The sequence below is a fragment of the Puntigrus tetrazona genome, chromosome 20 (assembly GCF_018831695.1).
Source record: "Puntigrus tetrazona isolate hp1 chromosome 20, ASM1883169v1, whole genome shotgun sequence".
Lineage (NCBI taxonomy): Eukaryota > Metazoa > Chordata > Actinopteri > Cypriniformes > Cyprinidae > Puntigrus > Puntigrus tetrazona.
Window position 1 is genome coordinate 14,079,605 of NC_056718.1, and position 23,957 is coordinate 14,103,561.

Consider the following 23,957-nt stretch of genomic DNA (forward strand, 5'->3'; position numbering starts at 1 on the left):
GTGCCATGGCTGCAGTCTGCGCAATATTACACAGTGCCTGGAAATGCTGGGGACTATTTTCAGGCGCTGCGGAACATCATTAGCTAATGGTCTAAACGAATTCAATGATCTATGCTAAACTACAGCTAAAAGTGCTCCTCCAAAACAGGAGATCGGCTGAATGGATTTGAAAGCGCCAAATCTCAAGTGTTTAACTCTAAGTGAGTTGGAAAATGAACCAATATTAAAAAAAAAACGAAAACAAAAACATTTTGTGCTCCTTTAAGTTAATGTTTCGATGAGTAAAACCCATGAAGGGGTTTGTAGGGACAAAAAAACTAAACAGGAAAAGTTATAAGAGCGAAAAAAAAACCTGCCTGGTGAGAAAGGATGATGATGATGAGGAAGGCCGGCTGATTCCAGCAATGTGGAACTGCTAACAAATGAGTCATTTAAAACTCATTTCACTCAAACTCATAAAAATCTAATTTAAAACTAAACCACAAGCAAGCCAACATTTTATAACAGATTCAGCATCCATTTAAAATATGCTTCCTCTGAAGAAACACATTTTGTCAAGGACTCAAAACTAACAACAAGGCCATGCAATGTGAAATACCTAATGGTAGTCTTGAGCTCATTTTACAGTTGAGTACACCTGATATTGGAGGAACACAGAAACACAGGAAGAGAGCGGAGACAGTGAAGGACTAATCATTAGGGTATCTATTAGCCTTGAACAAGTGCAGTACCCCAATTAACTAGCCAGAGCCCCGGAGCTTGATATAAGGGGTAGACAGACTAATAGACAGAGAGGAGGAGGAGAAGATATAGAGCGAGCCAGTCAGCGAGAGAAACGGAGACATGCTGAGAGGAAGAAAAATGGGAGAAGGAGTAAAGATTAGGAGGGTAATGTCAAAAAGGACAGATAGTGGAAAATTAGCCTGGTCTGTATGACTGAATGTAAAAGATGGAAATTGCTAAAAGATACAGAGATGAAAATGAGAAGCGGAGAGTGAAGGAGCCCCAGAGAGGTGTTGGGTTAAAATTCTCCATGACCTTTCAGACAAGCTGTAACAGACAGAATCATTACAGAGCTGACAGTCTCTCATAGGCTTAATGGAAACACCACCAGCAATCTGTGTTAATACTAATCAGAATGGTGCCTTGGGGCCAGGAAGGGTTTCCGTATCGAGTTTGAAACACACTCTAAAGGACGTCTGACTCAACCTCTTGCACAAGCATCAAAGCATCGTTGTTTCAAAAGGACTTTCTCTCTCCAAAGATATCAATATTAGACCCGTTCTCTCTAAGAACAGAGGTGAGGTGACACTGTTTGTTTCTCGCAAGATTGTTGTTACTTGAAATCTCGTACCAAAAACGTGAAGTCCTTCAAAATAACATAAAATCAGAAATAAGAAAAAAAAAATAAATGTTTGAGATGCACAATATCATGTTATTATTATGTATTGCATATGGATATTGGAAATTTATTTGACTTGATTTGTGCCAGCTGATATTACATTTTTAACCGCACATGCTCATTTGAGCTTATATATCTAGAATTTTATATCAGTTAAGAAATGAAGCATCTTCAAATATAATAAATCAGCTTTTTTACATATAAAGCATGCAGGAACGCAGAACAACCATTTGATTAGCTCACTGGTAGATGATCACAATATGAGATTACTATTTATACCCTGCAACCAGACAAACTGGAAAACAAAACACAATAAAATACATATTTAGTTTAGATGGCTTAATTAAACTGTATGAATTGAATGTCTGAAATGTTTTAGAAGAAAAACAAGGTCGTAAAGACCTTGCTTTGTGTTTTTTTTTTGTTTCCTTTAATGCTCCTGCTGCCCAATTTTCATTGTTAGATAATGATGAAATATCAAAGCATCCTCTTTAAACCATTCAACTTAATGAACAGTGACACAAAACTGCAAGCTGAAACAAAGAATGAAAAATACAAATGAACACATACTGGAACACACAAAAGGTTTTCAGTTTGTGAATAATTTCTCTCTTTATCCCCAGATGTCTCTTTCTCAAATGAGAAGCGATGCATTTTTTAAAGGTGCTGAGAACTGGAAGAAATGTGCAGAGCTCTCTGTAGCTTCCAGCCTCCAGGCCCATCGATGCAGCATTTCATTTGCACTACAGAACAGACCTATGGTACACCATGCTGTCAGTTAATGTTATCGTCACAGGTGCAGTGTCACGCTCAACCCTGTGTCAGTTCATTCAAAGCACGAACCCTCACCAGAACGGTCTCCTTCAACTCCAAGTCAGTCTATTTTCCATCACACTGTTTGAAAACGGCCTCATGTGCCTAAACCGGATATCTGGACCACCACTTTGCATCATCTCATCTACCCTGTGAGATACTGATTAGATGCTAATTTTTCCCCCTGAGGCCCACTTTTAAAGTTAGCCAGGTTTCCTGCACCAAAAAGCCGTCATTAAGTTTCACAGAAGCAATTACTAGCCTCTTTCTGACCCTTAGAATTAAACAGCCCGTTTAATTTGCTAATGCACTTTAAGACTTCTATATGTAAATGATCACAGTTATGATTATGACAGTACTCTGAGGTTAGCCAATGTCATTCATTAGGTTGGGCCAAGTGCCAAGTTACCGAATAAGTCTTAAGGTAAATGTGACCTCATGTTTTCATTTGCACATGCTTCTGACAACATAACCACGCTGGATCTGAGCGCCTGAGTGAGCAATTTAGACTACAATTCAAAAGTGTAGGGTTGGTATGATTTTTTTTTTTTTAGCAAAAATGTTTCTTGAACATCAAATCAGCATACTAGAATGCTTTCTTTGCAACACTTTCATTTTAATAGCTAGCAATGCATGTATTTTTTAAATTTAAAGTTAAAAACCATTAGCGTTTTCTACAAGCATATTTGATGAGAGATACAACAGTTAATGTTAATAACGAGTTGGCTTATTCAGTTTAGCAAATACAGATGACCAAGTCAACACTGCACTGGGAAGACCTTGTTACTTTCACTGCTGTTATCTGTTCAGTTTCTCTTGACGTCAATTTCCTGTCACAGAACAAACACGGAGCACGATAAGAAGGGTTTTTCACATGACTTTCTTTAGGTTACATTTAATGTTTTGTTACTGAGGTAAATATACAATTTTGTTGCGACGAAAAGTATTGTGCTTCCTTTTAATTTGACTGGAACATAAACAGTCTGTGTGAGCATACGGCAGTCGTGCACACATTTGAGGTGCATCGATCTGATAGTCGGGATCGGGTCTGTCATTTTCTGCGGATCGGGTATCGATGAGATGAGGCCAATCCAAATTCGATCTTGTACGTATACTATTCTGTGTTATTGCTGAGCCCCACAAAAGGCACAAAAACAAGTATCAGAGATTTTGTGCACTATATTTCACGCGTTTTCAAGCTGTTCCATAGTTCAGTGCGAGTACAGTTGAATATTTAAGTCATTAAACTCCGCTGCGGCTGTGTCATCCTCCATTCAGTATGCAAACTACGCAGTCGAAACGATCAAATTCTCTTCAAGAGCGCACAGTAACGGAGGTTTAAAAAACATGCTAAAAATGAAGAGGTTCAATAAAGCATCGCAAAGATTTAATATGCATTATTATCTCTTCCCTTTGATTTCTGATCGTAAATATTTATGCGATGTTCTTCCGAGCAGATTCAGTCACTCTTACATACATCGCAACACAGGAAAAGATAACCTTTAGAACCACCAAGATAATCGGGACACTACCAAGAATTGTCGGAAGGGGAGAAATCGTCTCGAAAATCAGCCCGATTATCTTGTGGCGTGTACCCAGCCTAACCTAGACATAGATTATGATTATATATTGTTTCATTTGCTATTTTTTCATTAAATTAAGTTAACTATATTTAGTAGATTGTGTTCAGATCAACACAAAGGAAGTAAACAAATTCTAAACAAAACCTGATCTGGTATCGGCTTGGATTGGTGTTTGCAGATACTCAGAATTTTCATATAGAGCGGATAGGTTCTGAAAAAAAATGGTAACGTTGCTTCCCTAGCACACATCAGAAGCTAATACAAGCAGCATACTGCGAGCTCCCTCCCATGCATCCTCATTCTCAAAGGACAGTCTATCTGTTGTTTCTCTGTAAAGGCGTCTATTTTTCCAACATTCGAACTGAATGCAATTAAAACAAACTTGTGAGAAAGGACAGTCACGGAAACTCATACATTCTAGTTTTCTTCATACGCAACAGTTATTGGGGTCTGTGTGTCCTCACCATACATCAACTTTACGTTCACAGCTTAGGTTTAACAAAGAGGTTAACAAGAGCCCAGCCGCAGGAGCTGATTTCCTGCAGTTAGTGTGAACAAGAGTAATTTTCCTTTGCAGAGCACAGTCGGTTCCAGACCAATGGGTGGCTTTTTATCAACGTGCGTCTGCCGGGTCAGCACATTAATTATCTTTGCCATGTACCAACCACTGGCCGGCTGCTGACTGGGTGTTAAATGACTGCTGTGCCTCCATTTCCTAGAGGTCATTGACAAGTTTGTCTCCCACCGGAGGCCATCAACACACATGTTCTGAAGTGACCTCAATGATTGCCTGTGTTAAGCGCCGAGTACTCCATCTAGGGCTTTCTTTGACTCGTGGAGTGCCTGACTAGCTCTCACAAAACAAACAAGCAAATACAATGAATGTCAGTAATGTGGGCTCATAAGATTTGTGTGTTGAAAATCTAATGCAACACATTGTAACTACATTGTTCCATATAAAAAAAAATACAGGTTAAAAAAAAAACTACCAGGACAAGCAACCGACAAGGTTCCTGACAAAACCAAGTTAGGTTTGTCAAAATGAAGTCAAATATGATTAAAGTCTGGGTTGCACACAAAATTTGTATTTAACTGCTGTATGTTTCATATCGGTGGGAAAAAACAAGGGTTGACATAGCAAGTGGCACAGTATGTTCTGAAAGAAAACAAGTCCTCCTGAGCTCATCATCGGACTATGCTGACAAGACTAAATTGGAACCCTATCGGTTACAAACCGCTGATGACCAATGGGTCATAAGGATCAGCTGACACTGACGCTGCAGACCTGTGCTGTAGAGCGCAGGGTTTGATACTCTCATGCCGATGAAGTAATCAGAAGTACGGCTGGCCCGCTGAACATTTCTTAGCACAGCGCAGCTGAAGCCCATCACTTTGTGCAGTAAATAGAGATAAACTGGCCAATTCACAATAGGGGCTGATGATACAAAGCACACAGGCAAGGGGTATACAAGCTAGTAAATGTGTACCGTTAAAAAAAAAAAAGAAGACAAGGCTGCAAAATTGCTGAAGACAAAAAGAACTGATACACTGGCAGGTTTTGGCAAGGCTGCAGTGATAAATTAGATGAAAATTACTGTGAGAAACTACTTTAGATACCACTCAAAGAAGTTATTTCCTCCTCCAGTGAGTAGGGCTAATTTTATACCGCCAGTAGAATTTGATGATGAAATAAAATTCAAGAAACACTGAATATTGCAATGATTTTAATGCCTTTTAATTTGATCATTAAGCTTTCCAAAGAGCATGTAATTTGAGTAGATTCTTAATCTCTCTCCATTTTCCTATACTTTAATTCACTCCACTCATAAATGCTCAAAAACTGTTCTGGAGTGGAATTTTGAATAAAGAATAATATACATTGTCATACTGGTGTCATTTTGGTGCATACTAAAGGTTGAGCTGGTAAGGCATTTATTTGATTGAAAATATTTGTGGTAATATACAAGCACAAAATAAACTTATACATCCTAACATGACTCTGCAATGGTAGACAATAACAGACCATTATTATTATTATTATTATTATTAATAATAATAATAATAATGATAAATGATGATACAAACTTATCTGAATTATGTGCCGAATAGTTTATAATTTAAACTCTAAGATTGAAGTTAAGAACTTACATGAATGCTTATAATTCATTTAACAATTATACGTACATCTGTACATAGCAGGTAACATTACGATATTTTAGTCTCTAAATGTATTAATAATTTATCATTGCACATAGTGTTATGCTTGAGCATTGATAAATTATTTTGACGAAGTTCTTGTTATATTCTGGTTCATCTACTGAAAAACTACATACAAAAAAAAAAAAAAAAAAAAAACACTTTTTGTCCATCCTTTACTTCTGGCATAAAACACTGAATGTATCTAACAAATAGTTTTATAAACATTTTAAACAATGTAATGGAGAAACCTATATAAAATGTCATTATAAAAAGGTATTCAAAATATCAAGATATACTTTAGCTATATCACACAACCCAACTAATAAGTAATAATACCTTCTTAAAAAAAAAACTGGCTCAATCAGCAGCCATTTTCAGAAACTACAGACTCAGGACATTAAATACAAATCAATAGCTGTACCCTGCAGCACACATCAACGGTAGGAAAAAGACATTTGAATCCAGAACACAAACCACAACTTGAGAGAGGTGACCTATTCTTCTACCTCCTGCCATAAACACACAAAGGAAAGTTAACAGTGTTTATTGTAGGGCTGCGAAAGCAGACCTGAAGCAGATTTGTGTCACTTTGTTATTATGTTCACACTTCTAACAACAGGGCCAATTCTGCAACCCTTGGAAGCTTCCTAAATAAAATTAATACAAGCAGAAAATGAATTAGGGTATTAAGAAAAATCGCAGAGGTTGCAGTGCTTTGTTGTTGTTGGGCACATATGGGAATCTTTCACAAACAGTACTCCCAACATGAGGCGAATAAACTACAGCAACCCCACCCTGTTCCTCTGGTCTTCCCTTGACAGCCTGTGAATTAATCAGGCAGTAAACAAAGCTGGGGGAGCTATGGAATGGAGAGCGAAAAACAAGGACTAGAAAAAAAAAAAAAAAAAAAGATAAAAGAAATGCTAAGACTTACCCTGAGCCAGCATGCTGAACTCCAAAAAGAGGGCGATGTGGTAGAGCTCCATGGCCTCCTCAGCTCGACTCATGCACCCTCTTCCAGCCACCAGTGCCTGAACTTCACCCAGACTGCCCTCAGAAGGGCTCCCACGCAGCACCAGTGAAAGGTCCACCACATCTGTGTACATGCAGTGCAAGACCACACGGGCGTATTTCTTGGGAATGATGGATTCGTCGAGGATTATACGGGTAGGGGTTTGCAGAGTTCGCTCCGTGATCTCTTCACCCGAGCGGATGCGTCGTTGGAGCAGGTTGCGGAAGAAGGGCGAACGCGCCGAGAGCACAGCCTTGTGGGCCCTTAGCTCCTCATCAGGTGAGCTGTGGTTCAGCCCTACGTTTCCAACTCCTGCACCACTAGGTGCAGGTACACCTGCCCCGAAAGCCTCCACCAGCTCAGAGTCTGAGGAGAAGCTCAGCAGCGAGTCAAAATACGGCATATGCTCACAGAGGTTTCGCATGTCTGCTTCTAAAGAGTTGGGCGTACCAAACTCCTCGCTCAGTCTGACCAGCACATCCACATTCTGCAACCTTGCGTCCTCCGAGCCCAGCTCACCCGTATAGAGGTAATGCAGCAACGAGGAAAACATGGGCGCATCCATGCCTGCCGTCCCAACATCTAACAACACCTCGGCCCCGTAACCCGGCGATGACGAAAGCAGGGTCTTGAAGAACGGGCAGCGGGCAGCCAGAACGGCACGGTGTGCTGGGAAGCAGGAATCCTGGAAGATCAGGTCCACATCAGTGCAGTACTTGTGCTGATAAAGGGTGGCTAAATCACGCTGCAGGGTGCGAGCCTCAGGCCGGGCCAGGCCTGCCTGCAGACTAAGCTCTTTGAGTGCTGCCGTGCCCTCATACTCTTCCACCAGGGCATTGACGTCACGCACATCCCAACCCGAGAGGAGCTCGCGCATCTGTCGTGCATGATCGGCAGACCGACTGGATTTGCGTCGCTTAATGAATCTCCTCTTGAGAGTGGCCAAACCAGAGCTCTTTTTCTTCTTGTCCTGAGGTTTTTCAGGGCCATGTTCTAGGCTGTAGAGCTTGGACTCGCCGCCATAACCCTGTGGTGCATAGGAGGCGCCTGGTGACAGAAAAGAAACACGCTGTGTAAGAGTCTGGAGACCTTCAAAGTTGTCAGCAGGAAAATATGCATTGTGAGGTCTGCTGACGTTATAATTAAAGTTTATTCCAAAGAAGTGCAACACCACAGGGCTTTGCTTTTTGCAACTGGATCAGAACAATTCTGAAATACATTTTACTTTTAATGACATTGGACTGAATCAATAAATTCAATGCAATGAAAGTACAAGAATTAGACTACAACTGGTTGGATTGACTTTGATTTTCTACGGTTGTGCATCTATAACAGCCATCCAAAAAAAAAAAAAAATAATAATAATAAAAAAAAAAATGATATTGTTTGATCACCTTCATGTTATTCCAAACCAGTAAGACCTTTGTTTGGAATTTTTTGATGCAATTAGAGAGCTTTCTGACCCTACCTAGGCAGCAATGAAATATATTTGCAATTATTGTGATACTCTCGATAACGGCAGAATTTTTTTAAAAAAAGTCATTATTTTTGTTATCTTTGTGCATAAAAATTATTCTTGTAACTTCCGTACATTTAAACTACATCTGAACCACTAAAGTCACACCTTAAATTTTTGAGTCTGGAACATACATGTTGCATGTGTGTCAATGCAGAGTTAGAAATCTGTCGAATTATTAAAAATATCTTAATTTGTCTTCCAAAGACAAAAACAGGTTTATGGGTTTGGACATGAAGGTGAGTAATTAATAAATCTTTCAGTGATGCATGTGGACAAGACTTAATAATCTATAGAAATTTAAATATGACATCAAAATATGTAATTCCCTATATTTTATATTCATATATTCGGATCAATCCTTGAAAAAGTACTGCAAATAAGCATTCACATTTGAAACAATAAAATATGCATCTTTAAACCATTTATTGTGCACTAAAACTGAACTAAACTTGAGCTGCTGAAACTGCATCTTTTTACATCAATTAGGCTTAAAAAATGAGACTATGAAAGAATGCTCTGGAGGAATTTAAGTTATATCATAAAACAAAGATTTTAAATAAGTTGAGTGACAACATTTAAAATAATTCATGGAATTTAAAACAAATTTATTTAAAAAAAAGTTTCTTTTTTAAACACTACGCATGCAAAATATCACTTTTTGACGTAGCATTGTATAAACAATTCCAACTTTAAAAAGGAAAGTATGTATCCCCAAACCACTTAATGTGCACTTTTAACTTTCCCCCCCTCTAAATCTTTAAATTTTCACCTGCCAAAAAAGGAAACTATGAAGTCATCTAATGTCCTCCCCAGCATGGCTAATATCTCCCTGACGACACTTTATGTCTCAATCCAATGTTCCATTTCTCATTGTAGGCCCACTGTCATGCATGGCTTAGCATTTTGAAAGCACCATTACTTTACTGATCTCAAAGACAGCAATGACATGAAAATATTCACATCAGAATATGCCGTTAAAGCCAGACTCTGTGGGATACTGAAGGAAAAAAATTACGAAGCAACTGCTGACAGTTGTGATACAATTTCCAAGCCTTTAAATAAATGAATACAGACAAGATGTTACAGTGAAAGAATATGAAGACTGTCCCAGCTGGTGAAGTCAATAATTTAATGAGATTCTATTTCTCTGTGCTGTTCAACTGCCTTTGAACATGAACATTGTTCTTTGTTTTGTTTTTTTTAAACAAACTATGTAGAATTATTTTTTATTCTAGTTAAAGATAAACTTCTGTCTTCAAGAGAGATTTCCTTTTCTAATAATAGAAAAAAACATCAACATATTGCAATGTAATCCAGAGAATTTGGGTCTGATGTAGGCCATTTAAACCCCCACCATATAAATATATATATTTTTTTTTTTCATATTTCTATCCGTTCTATTGTTATTGATCACAATAGTTGCTAAATAAGAAACACCAAATCCATAACAGCATTGAAATGTGAGTTTACCTATGAAGGTCTGCTGGGTCTGTGGGTTACCCCCGAATCGAGGGGAGCACGAGTGAGGGTAGCTGGAGGCATTCACACCCATCCTCTCCCCCCTTCTTCCTCCTCTTAGTCGCCCTGCTGGATCATTCCGTCCGAGAGTCGATGCACTGAGTAGCTCACGGCTCCGCTCAATCAGACCTATATGAATGTGGCGACACTGCAGCGATGTCCGTCATTCCTAGAAAACAGAGAGAGGTGGGGGTAGTGAATACCTAAAACGTCAACAAGACAGTGAGGGAATCTGGACAAACAATGACAATTATAAAAATATAATATAATAATAAATACATCTCTTTTAGAATTTATAATAATAGTATATAACAATTATAATATTTTTATTGCAACATTTGAATATAATTATGAATACTACAATTATTTTAAAGAATAATAATTATCTAAAATGATCATCAAAATCAATTTATATTTATAATTTAATATAAATTTACATACATTTTTTAAAAAATGTTCTTGTAATCTGAAAAAGCAAATGAAACAAACAATATTAGCAAACCAAACAGACTACATAAGCAGAGCTTTGATGTTTACTTCTGCTCTTGAAGACCATTACAATACTGCTGGAGGATTCTGACTTATTCAAACCCTCCCACTGATGTCATGCTAATGCAATCTGACACAGAGGCACAACTGGCTTGTTTACTCAAGCTAAACAATGTCTACAGTACTTCACATCTCTTTTCAGTTCTCTGTAATCTCCTAACTTTGGCCTGTGACCTTACTTTGACCTTCAGCGCTCAAGGCTGCAAGTTCATGCCATCGCCGCAATATAGAACTTCTAGAAAACCAGACATCTTCCTTTGATCTGACCTGGCAACAAAATGAATGCTGTTAGTTCTTTGCCAAATATGTATTTTCTTGGGGAGGTGGACGACTGGGTTTTGCTCTATCCAGATGAAGAGCTATTGCTCCATCCAGATATTTATGTTTCACATTACATTCCATCCTTGCGCTGCTGGGAACTCCTCAAACGGGGAGCACGTAACGTTTTGGGGAGATGTAAACGCTTTACATCCCCCTCTTGTGACATTGAGCGTGGGCTGAAAAGAGGAGAATTTTCCAGGCTGAGCCAAAGCCTATGACACCAGACAAAGCCATCTTTAGCTTTACATACACAGCTAAACCTCGATTAGACGTCCACTGCATGTGCGCTAAAGCACATATCCCTTGTCTGCTCCATCATCACTGGTCGGAGTTGTTTGTGAAATCCCCAGAGGTCAGAGCGATCAAGACGGTTTTCCTCTGACAGGGTGTGAACGAAGCTGTCTACAGTGAAAACGAGTTGCAATGCACATTCAGTTGATGGAGATTCCGTTAGCTCCAGAAACTTGATAAAATACAGCGACTTGCTTCATTAAGTGACTGCTATCAGATTTTTGTTATGCTTCAATATATTCTGACAGGTGAATCAAAAGTAGCATAAGAAAGTTAAGTTAATTAAACCAGATTGTTTATCAAATTGCTTTAGATATTAAATAAAATGTATTCTCAAATTTGCTAGAGTAAACAAAGATTTCCAAAACCTAGCCACCTTTCAGGACTTTTAGGCAACATTTTAACAGTCAAATTAAACAAATTAAAATATGCATTTGGTCATAATTTTTGTGCTCCACAGTGACACCGGACTGACATGCGTATGCAGTCAAAGACTTGTGTTTGGCATTTAGTCTCATTTTTGCAACATCAAAGTAGTAGTTTTAATGCACTGACTTCGCTGTGGACAAACATCAGTCTCTTTGGTTGGATCGTTGTCATCATTGAGGCATTAGTAAAAGAAAAAAAGGGCTATCGTTTAACGTCTGACCTTTGTCCATGAAATAATTCAAAATTTAGCGAATGTGCAGGGTATGAAATTAAAACCTGCCACCATCCAATGGTATGTTTTGCAAAGTGGCAGGTAATTTTGCTTATCTGCCAGCCACTGTGGCAGGAGACCTGAACAACATCTCGGATTGACACTTACAAAAAAATACCACTGCAGCGGTTTCATCTTAATGTCCACAGTGTGGATTATTTATAACATGAGAAAAAGCAGCTCTGCTCCTAGTTTTGACAATTGCTAATGCCTCATTCCAAATATTTGTCGTCAACAACATCACCACTATTATCATTATTATCATCATCATCATCATCATCAAGAAAAGTAACAGTGGCTATAATTACTATTGAGGCTAACAATCACTATATTCCTAAAACTCATATTAACAACTGTTCATTATAAACTAGAAAACAAACATAACAGTAAAATTATGGTTCACAAAACAACAGTGTGAAAACAGTTCATTAAGAGCCTAGTTAAAATACGATCTGAAAGCTTTTAAAAAATACATCTTAGATATACTTAACCGGAGTAGTTTCTGAAATCCCAAGGGCCTTAAATAATTAAGATATCATAATAATAAATGTCTCTGAGGTGTTGATCTGTCCAACAGCATTTCACTGGTACTGTAAGTGGAGAACGCTAAAACAGGATTGCTGAATCAAATCCTTAACTTAAAAAAAAAAAAAAAGGAAATGACAAGCTCCAGTCAAAAGAAAATCTTTAGAGACTGAGGTGCAAAGCTAAACAACAGTTTATCACATATTTCATCATTCTGGCAAAGCGTAAACAGGCAGACTCTGCCACTGGAGAACACGTCAAATTTACAATTACAATTACTGCGAATTCACTGCCACTCCGAGCATCGCTGAATTTGTATTCGCTCAGCGCAGCCGAACCCTCCTCCTTCAGGTGAAGTAACGGTGCATTGTGCAGTGTTTAATAAAGTTGCTTTAAAGTACTAAAAACGTTAGTCAAAGATAAGGCCTACATTGAGGGACGGCAAGCTCATTATAAACACTCGCCGGTGAAAAATGGATAATCACGGTGTCCGATGCAACAACTGTCTCTCAACGTGAGTGACAGGAATGGAGAGGGAATAAATGAATGGTTCTTTAATACTGCAGAGCTCCGGAGCAGGCGCTGACACAGACAGCAGTTATGTAAGCAAGCAGGAGAGTGGAGCAGTTTTGCCACATTAGGCAAATCAATAGGGAGCCTCTGCACCGTTGCTGCAGGGGAAAGTATCAATAATGCACCTCAAGGTTTTCAAACCGTCTAGGTTTGCTTCCACCCAAAACGACATTTAAAGCTTCAGAAAGCCCAACGTTTCTTTTATTCGGACTACAAATCTAAAGAAAAGAGACTGCGGAGTGAAACATCGAGTAACGTGTGCCCTGTGCGTCTGCAAACCTCAAACTGGGTCACATAAATCAGCCTGTATACTCGTTCATCAATCGCAAGAGGTGGTTTTCCTCGTAGCCGCCTCTGACCCAGCTTCATTCCCATTCTTACATCAACTTCAGTGCAATCGGGAAATTGATCCTTGATCAATGTTTTTTCCTCTCTGGTTTGATAAAGAAAGGTCAGCGTTTAACAGGAGCACCTGTTTCAGACAGGCTGTCTGAACAAGCTCTTAATGTCTGAAGCAGTCAAGTGTTGCCTTTGAAACACTGTGATTTTGCTTCATCTCGGCCTGTGCCTAAATGCTGCTGAGAGAGAAGAGATTCTGTTGTTCTTCAGTTTTACTATCTCAGATGACAGGGGTTTCTATGTGGATCCTCCCCCTGAAAAAGCCTGCCATCATCACTTCAGCTGGGTGTGCCCCATATGGTGGGTGTTTGTGGATTAAATCAGGCCCTGTGGTTAGAAACGAAGCGGCGCTGCAATGCTTATAAAAAGACGTTCGTACATACTAAAATATTACACAAAACAACTTAGCACACCATAAAAAAGGCTTCAGATGTCGCAACGGTGCCTTAAAGGAATATTATAGGTTCAATAAAAGATTAGCTGAAGCAACAGCTTTTGTGGCACGATACCTGAAAAATTATTTTTGACTCATCTTGCTGATGCACTTATAATGTTGACAGGAGCGATCCATAAAACTTCAAATACTCACTGTTTCAATAGTATAAAGATGTTTTTATATGATTTGAACAGGAAACAGCAGAATAACTTACTAAAACTTAGCATACATCTAATTTCCAATAAAACCTAATACTGAAACAGTGAATTTAACAAATAAACTAATGTGCACTAGTATTGAAAAATTTGGTTTTGGTAAGATTTTCAATAATACTAATATAATGAAATACTACAATTTAAAAAGAACTGTTTGCTAGTTGATTCGATTTTAATATGCAATTTATTCCCGTGATGTCACGACTAAACCTTCGGCATCATTACTCCAGTCTTCTGTGTCACATGATCCAAGCTGGCAGAAGCTCTTTCATCACTTTACACTTCCAAATCACATAGCTGCATATCCACGACCCAATAATAACAGACAGACATTGTAGGATGTAATCCCAGTGCCATTTTCATTCAGTTGCATTTGAACATGACCAGTTATATCCCATTTGATTTCAACAAACACAAATTCCGCTGCCAAACGCGAACGCCAGTGACATCCATTTTGCACGGTAGCATGAGAGTAAGAGGACTGTGGGAGAGAAAGTTAAATGTGTTTGGGGTACAACACTTTACCAGACCACTGAGCATAAGCAATGTCCATTGAAAATCACTGGTATAAAGGGCTCTCTGTTCCAGGGTGTCTGTAGTTCTCTCTGAGGTGGGGAGACAGAGATGGGGGGCCGGGAGGGGTCACGGGCACCCCGTGGCAGTTTCCTGTGAGCGGTGGCGGTCTGGCTCGTGTGAAACTAATGAGCGTGGACAGAGCCAAGCCACACCAGGCCAGCTGCAGGTCGTCTGGTCCACCCTGTCCTGCTTTTCTAATGGAATTCCACAGAGATTTGAGCATCGGAGCTGGGCGAAGAAGAGAAAAAACGCCATGCGATCGCATTTTAATCCGTCACGTAAAACAATATTCATTGAGTGAAACATAAGGAGACCAGCCGCCTCAAACTGCTTCTTTTGATGATGAGGAGGCATGACATTTCATCAGGAGACACGCTGCCTTGACAGACAAGACTCGCCCTTTTCCGGAGGGGGCTTGAGGAATGCTTCACATAACACTCGACCCATAACCCGCCCTCAAAATGTGAGATTCAGCAAATACAATTTCATAAAATATCTAATTAGGTCCTAAAAGGTCAGACCGGCACAAGACAATGAGATGTTTTCTGAGGAGATTGGCCTTGTTCCAGGAGCCTTTTTTAGATGCCAGGATTGGCAAGTCTGGTGGGAGAGTTGTTGTTCAATTAAATGGGGGACAACAGATATAAGCTGGTCCCATTTTTTAATAAAAAAAAAAGACAACACACCCAAGTGGAAAAAAAAGCACTAAATGATCTCGAAATGTATTAAATTAATAAATAGGGTACACAATAGGGGTGGTCGATATCTTATCATTTGCGATATACCGTTGAAAATTCTCCTCATGATAACAATTTGTCTCTTCGAGATAACGATAGTCTAGTTGATGATGTAGTTTCGTGCGTGACGGATTCACTGTTCACGTGTTGAAAGGTGCAAAGTGAAAACATAGTGGAAGGCGCACATGAGGCTGTGGAGGAGCTTGTTGTTAAGTGAGGAGACCTTATAAATTATGCCGAACAATGACCTGATGTGGTCAAATATAGGTGCCTGCTAATGCAGCAAAAATGTCGGCTGTGTAGGTGTTAGAGAGAGCCGCTACAATCATTTCAAGGAGGACCGACAGCGAGAGATGGTTTAGTACTGCATCTCATGTCTCCGATGGGAAGAGGAAAGATGGCTGTTGCTGGAGGATGACTGAATTTGCAAAATGGTCTTAAATTACCAGCAAATAAACTGCAGCCCGTTACCTTTTCTAATACAGGCACGAGTTGCATGTAGCCCTCTATGATGTAGTCTGTTCAAACAGTGCTGCACAAGCTCACGTGTATCTGCTTGTTAGCCACGGTTCAAAGTCCAAATCCACATAAAAAAAAAAAAAAAAGTATTACTCATCAGCTGCTAGGTAGCACTTTCATACATTTTTTAAAAAATAAAATAAGAAATAATAATTACAACAGCTCTGTTATTACATTATAAGCGCTTCGAGATTAAAAATAAATACAGAATCTGGTGTTTACATTTTAAACTTGTAATTTATTTTAATTATTATTGTGTAGACCTAATTGCTGTTGTGTGTTTCTCTTCAGCACAGTTACTGAAACACGACTTAATCTATTTCATAGAAGAAAATACATTTATAATCATTTATGAACGGCTTTATCTTGACTGATGATGATGATGATGTTCATTATGCTTGGGTCACAGCGGTCAGGGAGAGAATTGACAAACACATAAGCCAAAGCTTTTCCCCGTCATCACTCTTTGTATTCATACATTCATTGTCCTAAATATGCAGCGCTGTTCACAGTCGAACCATCAGGGGTTTATTGATCAGTCCATGATAGGAATGTGATGACATGTAACCGCGAATGTCACAAGAGGTGTGCATGTCACATTTTAATCCAAAATCACAAAGAAAAAAAAAATCTAAATCGAATTATAAAGAAATTTAATATTTTCTAAATAAATAAAACCTACTATTAGGACCCTTTAATACTATTTATTGTAATTTTAAAAGTATGTTTATGAAATGAAAAACACTAATGTACAAATTAGCCAATTGTGATGCTAATCCTTCATTTTTTTTAAACCACAAAAGGTTAATTTAAGAGTATTATTACGTTTAAAACATTTTTGGTGTTGGAGTGTAACCTGATCTGGGCATTACTAGGTAGGTTTCAAGGCAGATGCACAGTTTCAGGTTTATAGGCATAAAATATTTAAAATCCATTGTCTTGAAATAATTACAGCCTGTATGACAAAGAAAGACTTTTCTCAATGGTATCATCATAAGCAGTTACACTGACATGAGAATGGTTGACTAGGTTCCTCTAACAACCTCTTGGTATCACACACATTGCAGAAGGACAATTATGCATGTTTTGTGCTTTCATTGGCAAATTGGCCTGCTTCCTGTTTGTGATTACTTTTCCATTCATCTAAAGCATCTTTATCAGCCTCTCTCCTCCGCAAAAGGGAAATGCCACAATGACTTCATTCATTTCTCCAAAACTCATATGACCGTATGACAATCAAAATGTCTTTACTATAAATAAAACTAAATAAAGCACTTTGGCAGGACATGTCGTCATTCTCATTTTGGTGGCCTAAGCAAAACAAAAAATAAATACTAGTAAAATAAATATTAGTAATACTAGTACTAGTAAAAATAAACACTAATTTCCCCACACACAAATTAGTTTCCAAATTATTAGGGGATCTTCTAATATTTTATAGCGCATACATTTATTTTATGTATTAATTAGGTGTTTTCACTCTTATTTGTTAGAGCCATCAAGAAAGAGTGCCGGTCCTAGCTGAATGGTGTTGGGATTATCTAATTATGGTGATTGAGGTAAACTGTAGTGCTACACTTTTGAACAGATGGGAAGAGGAGGACCAAAAGAGAGGCCAACTGATCAATAACGCAATCTACCACCTCACTGACTCAAGCATTATAGTTAATACTATAAAACCACCCCTTGCCTTTTCAGCTGACAACATGAATGAGTCTGCTGCAATATCATCGTCAGTTTTAATGAGTCTAAATATTTGCAGTGTGTTATCTAGTGCAAACCACAATGGGTCACATAATTCCATTTCCATTGTGTTTAAATATTTTCAAAGGTTTAAAATGAATTCTGGAATAGAATGAATTCTGAAGTAAAAGCAGGAATCTGGAAAAACTGTACGATTTCGGTCCCCTTCTTTGGCAAGAGTCCATCACTGTTCAATTTTTAAAAGGACTTTCATCAGCTCGCACTCCCAGTAGACTCAGCCTATGACCCTTTCAGTGATGCATGAATGAATGTAGGAGGAGGAAAAAGGAAAGGAGGGGGGAGAATACTGTGGAATTCCCAGATCACACAAATGTTTGACTGAACCACATGATATGACGGTAGAGGATAGCTTGTCTGCGGTTAAAACGCTGTAAGTTCTATGCATCAGTCAGGTTTTGTGTGACAGACACGCTTCATCCAGCACGAGACAAACAGTTTACAGTATCGTCTGACACGGACTCAAAAGAATATACTTGTATTCTACTATATTTAAATATTGACTAATGAAACACATGTGTACTTATAATCAAGCTACTGCTGGGATTTGCATAGTTAAGATACAGTCTTCATTTGTCTGCTCAAATATACGACACAATGTAATATGTAATATTTGAATGATTAAAATGACTGGATGAAGTCAAGCTACAATTGCATTATCTAGAATTATCCAAAAACCAGGCTGGTGGGATTTCAGTCAGACTAAATTGTGTGCATGACATTTTAAATAGCCAAAATTATTGCTTTAGTCCGAAATCAAACTTCTGAAGTGCATGTAAACGAACTTAAATGTTAAACAAAACCAGGGCTGAATGAACCCTGTGTGGGATTCTTTTTGCACTAGCTAAATCTAAACCAGATGTGAAAAGCACAATCTGAACTCTATCGAAATCCATTTTTCTCCTTCAACTCATGTTCTGCACCAGAACCCCAAGACAGAGAAAAATGCAAGCAATAGAGACGATTACCTTAATGAATGGTGTCCTTTCTGTGTAATTACCTCTACACTTTCAGATGCCGTTTCCACAGTCAGTTAGACTAAATTGTGTGATGTGTCCTCCATCCACACCGTTGTGTACAAAAAACTAGCTTTATATATATATATATATATATATATATATATATATATATAAATATTAAACAGAAAATTATAACTAACTTTTTATATATGTATACACAAACACATAGTCATTTAAAACCATTTAAAAATGCCTGTTAATTTGTCCCTTTAACAAGTGATCTATTAATTATTAGATAATTTATCCCTATTCTCATTTTATTTTTAAAAGTCACTCCTAGTCCTTTATTGTTGTGAACCGCTGACAGCTGAAGCTTGTAAAGTACCTCTGATCAAAATGAATTAGTAATTACTGGACTATCAGTCTTGGCAAAACTCTTCTGTTGTACAAGAGACGAATGAATAAATCCAAACGCACCCATTAGACTGTGCAGCATGCCGTTCCGTTGTACATAAGACAGTATAAATAGAGCAGGACCTTGGCTATTCTTAAACTACAGAGAATTATATCAACACAGGACTGACAAGCATGATAATGTATTTGACATCTGTGTCCACTAAGTCCACAGTTTATGAGCTTGATCCAAAGAGAGGGAAAATTGGGATGGCAGCTTTTTTTTTTGGTCTCCCTGCTACAGAAGCAGAGCAATTTATGGAAAAAAAAAAAAGGCTCCAACCACAATGGACAACTAAAACTGTGTCCAAAATGAGGTTGAAACTGGATCTTCCTCCTCCCTTTGGAGAGACTTTTGTACGTATTTCGGTGCCGAGGGTGACCTGATATGCCAGTCCAGATACAGGTAGGCGTTCACTTTGAGGACAAACGCCTCAATCCAGATGAAACAAAGGAAGCGAGGAGGCCTTTACTGGGCTAGTCGAAGGTTGTTCATATGATTTTCTTCTCATTAAGATGAGTCATTGTGACCATGATACCTCATTACCGTGATGCAGAGGAGTGCTGGGGGGCTTTCTGACTTCTAGAGTCAGGAAAATGGGCTAATCACTATGGACTCCATCTCTGTATGGGGGTGGGGACTTTTGACTGCTCCCGTTGCACCTTTGAACGAAGCACTTCACCCCTGTATACACCCTCCAGCTACCTCTGAGCTTTGCTTCTCGCCTCTACCTGTCTGTGCCAGATATGTGCAGGAACACAACACCAAAACACTCGAGGTAATAGAAGCCATCGATATGAATCAATATGAAATTAGTGTTTAATCAAAGTGAATCTAAGTGTGAAGGATATTCATTATTCCTTCTTTCATTATCTAGTCACCTGTGCGCAGTACAAATGTAATTATGCACCATTGTAAACAAGCACAATCTGTTCCTCTTAATGTACTTGTTTAATGTACTCGTATAGACTTAAGTCAAGACATGGCCTGCGGTGAGAAGGATGACCGGGAGCCCCAGTGTGTCTCAGAGTCTAAAGGGATGTCTGACAGAGTGAAGGCATCGCTATCATCTCAGCAGCACGTGAAGTCTCAGCGAAGCCTGATGCAGGGCAGACTGCTAATGCATTATCAAAAATCTTAAATGGGTCGCCGAGAGCGTCCTGTCAATGCCATCAGAAAGCCAGTCAGTCAAAAATTAAAGCTTTTTTGGAAAATCGCTTCTGAAATCCCTGCTGAGAATATAGCCTAGAATTAGCAATGCATTTTTAGATGGTCATGTGGATAGAGCCTTGTCTACTTATAACACTTAGAAAAGCCATTCAATATGTGTGCAAACCATTTTAAGCTAACAAAACAAGTAACCGGCCATTTAAAAACCAATTGAGCATTAGATATTTGCAAATCAACATTTTCTAAATCAACTTGTGTCTTTAAATTGCCCGAACAACTAGGCAAATAAGGAAGCCTTGTATAATTAGGTTGGTTTTGGGATAACTCCGATTGGATGGGTTTCTTATAGGGGCATTTATATAAGAAAAAAAAACCCAAAACAAATAAAAGTGAAATACAACCCAATGGAATAGCCAAAGATGCTCATATATTTGTGTAGTGCTACAGCAGTGATGCTTTAAAGTGCATGTTTTTACTGAGAGGGTTTGTACCATCCATACAACAATTACAACACAGACTGTAAATTAAAAGTATTGCAAATTAAATCATTACTTTTGTCTTAATAATACAACATCATTAAGAGCAAAAAAAAGCGGAGTAAATGCAAATAACCCTCTGTCTGGGCCAAAAAGAGGAGGAAAAAAACTAAATACCCTGACCGCAACTCTCCAAGCAGGGCATTCCAGCAGTGAGTTGTGGTTTGTGAACACACACTCCAACAAACCACTTTTGCCTATTTCATGCCTTAAAATGAATGAATAAAAGCCTGAAAGATCTGAGGTCTCATTCAAGAGTGATGTCAAGCCACAGAGGTAATGTTGAATGCAAGTTAAACTTCAAGAGACTCGAGTTCAATCATTTAGGAATATTGCATTGCAATCTAGTCTAGGAGGGAATTTTAAAATAAAAAAGGAATAATAAAATAAAAAAAGGAACTTTGTGTGTGGGTGGGGGTAAAATTTCCTTTATTTCAAGAGTCAATATGGAGTGCGGAAATGTACGTTTCTAACCGGAAATGTGAAAAATATTCCAATCTCAATGCATAAAAGCTCCATGCAATATCAACCTGCATGTTAATAGGCAAAGGAAGTGTCTCGTAGTACTGCGCCACAATTTATCATTACTTTTTATGCTGCAACATTTCTCTTCCAAAATATGGCAGATCTTGAGAATGACATTTCTATGAGAAATGATTGAAAAACAGCATTAAAGCTCACTTTTAGCATTTGAAATAAATTCACTGCTGCAGTCTTGGTTTAGAACGGAGCTCGGTTTCATTAGTGCATGATGATGAGGGCTAGACAAAGGAAGTGAGAACGTAATTCCTGTGTGTGTGTGTGTGTGTGTGTGTGTGAGAAAGAGAGAGTGCGCAAAAGAAAGGGAGCTCAAACAACCTATTGGACAAGGTGAGATATTGGGACCTGAGTCAGCCTGTCATTTTAAGAGAAAGGGGGAAATTGGTTGCCAAGGACAACAAGGGGGAGTGGAAAATGAAAACATGTCCCACTTTCCTTTCCCCATCCAATTTCTCTCTCCAGTGACAGCAGCCAGAGGTCAAGCCAGTGTGCCTGTGGAACTACAGGGACCTTCAAAAACTGCACACTGGAAAAAAAAAAAAAGATATCCATTTTATTCATATTTGAATATCTATGTGCATTAGTCAACTACCATTTTTTTGGATCAGTGCTGCAAAAAATAGCAAACCATTATAGCAATTATGTCAAAGTCCAAATGTATATGGCTGCACTCCTTATAATGCAGCAAATTTCCTTGCTTCCCAAAAATACATAAGCCCAATGAGCTGAAACATCATTGTACTGAACATGAGGACATGAGCAATGATTCATACCATTATACCTTTGTTGCGATAAGATTACTATAAGATTATGATTGCGCAGTCAGCAAAAGCCCAATAAATCCTTATTTTCGAATCATACCTGGGGCGCCGTTAATCGATACAACCAAATTTGCAGTTGTTTGATGCTTTTCAAGGTTATACAATTAGCAAGCTACTCGTGTTACAATGTACCCAAGTAGCACACAGTCAGTCTGCAAAACCCAGGCACACTGCTGCAGAAAGACAGTGAACTTATTCAGGACAGTAAAAGATTTCATAACGATTTTTGATGGACTGACTAGATACTGTCAGCTGTGAAGTAGTTATCCCACACAGGACTCAAGAAGCATGGTCTGATGGAGAGTTTGGGGACAGTTGGCAGAGCTGTCACTTGTCCTATCGGGTCAGTGGTTGAACTATCACTACATCTTGTATTCGCTGATTATGGACAAGTGTTTTAATGTCTTGCAAACTTAGACATTTCTTACTAGTTTGACATGCTGCAAATTCAGTTTTTTAACATCAAGTTAAAATGACCGTTAGCTTGCTAACACTGAAGTTTGCAGGAATTAAATATCAGTATAGAATGGGTCAGTGTCTGTCTGTCTGTCTATATATAAACAAAATGATATTCTATCTAAAATAAACTCTAATGATCCTGAAAAAAAAATTTGCAGGACATATTAATCTTCCACTCACACACATTCAGTTTCTTTAGCCAAATTTATACTTAATAAAACTTAATTCGAGTTTTTCACCTGAATGGTCTGCACTGAATGTGTAAAATATGCGTGCAACTTTAACTTTTAAATTTAACTCTGATGGTTGAACGGTTAATCACGCGTGTGTGCCAAATAGGGTTGCGAAACTTTCCATGGGAATTAACAGGAATTAATGGGAATAAACTGGAAATTCGCAAAACTGCAGGAACCGAGGACTTAAATGTGGCCAAGGACAAAAATTAAAACAATTTTGGTTTAATTTCTAGACTAAAAATCTCAATCACATGCACACTGCTGGGCTATTGAGGCCACAAGCCCTATAAGCACAGTGCTTTCCTCCATAACATGCACAGCCTGCACACAAAATATCTAATTATTATATCAAATATAATACAAAACTGTTTATACAGTAGCTAGTTAGCCAGCAAATCAATATTAAAAATCTAAGAGAGTTATCACTATTACATTGACAATTTATTTATGAGGTATGTGCTAACTAGCTTAAGCTAGTTCTGCTAGCCATCCGGCTCATCCGCGTCCAGCTATTTTTAGCTGTACAAAAAAAAGGTTTTGCTGCTTAATATTGAAAATTGGTGTGTTTTATGTTATTTTAATATACTGTCTTAATAATGAACACACTTGTTTGTAGTGCAAACAGTATCACCGTTTACTGCATGTAGTTATTCTCCTCGTTATTTACCTACAGCCTCTAATGAACCGGTGGCCTCACCCATAGGCTCACTTTCACCTTGAACAATAAGGTGGATACGTTAAATATGCATTTCTGCTGAATTTTGAACATCATTACTACAGCATTTAGTGTCACATGATTCTTCAGAAATAATTCTAAGATGCCTATTTATTAACAATTTTGTAAACTTCATTAAATAATAAAAGAGTTTAAATTAAATTAAAATTCTTTAAATTAATTAATACTTCAATTCAACAAGGATGTGTTAAATTAATAAAAAGTAATAATTTATTGTTAAGGTTTCTTTCTCAAATAAACACTTTCATAAGCTTTTTATTCATCAATAAATCCTGAAAAAAAGCATGACAGATACCATTACTTGTGTTAGTTTGCAAGCATGTGAGCTTATGATGAAACTAAACGTTTATTTCCATGTTTGTATATAATACAGTTGTATAAAATTCTCCAAATTTCCA

General features: G+C 38.2%; 1 protein-coding gene across 2 annotated transcripts in view; it reads right to left on the reverse strand.

Moving 5' to 3' along the window:
• Positions 1 to 23,957, reverse strand: part of btbd7 (BTB (POZ) domain containing 7) — a 44,724-nt gene that overhangs the window by 17,563 nt on the left and 3,204 nt on the right. Inside the window, exons 2-4 of one of the 2 annotated variants that reach the window (XM_043219181.1) lie at positions 10,488 to 10,512; positions 9,999 to 10,215; positions 6,932 to 8,056 (exon numbers count right to left, since the gene is read on the reverse strand). In XM_043219181.1, coding sequence (XP_043075116.1) covers positions 6,932 to 8,056; positions 9,999 to 10,080 — 1,207 coding nt within the window. In that variant the 5' untranslated portion in view covers positions 10,081 to 10,215; positions 10,488 to 10,512. The remainder of the gene's footprint in view (positions 1 to 6,931; positions 8,057 to 9,998; positions 10,216 to 10,487; positions 10,513 to 23,957) is intronic. The other variant, XM_043219180.1, reaches the window with a different exon arrangement.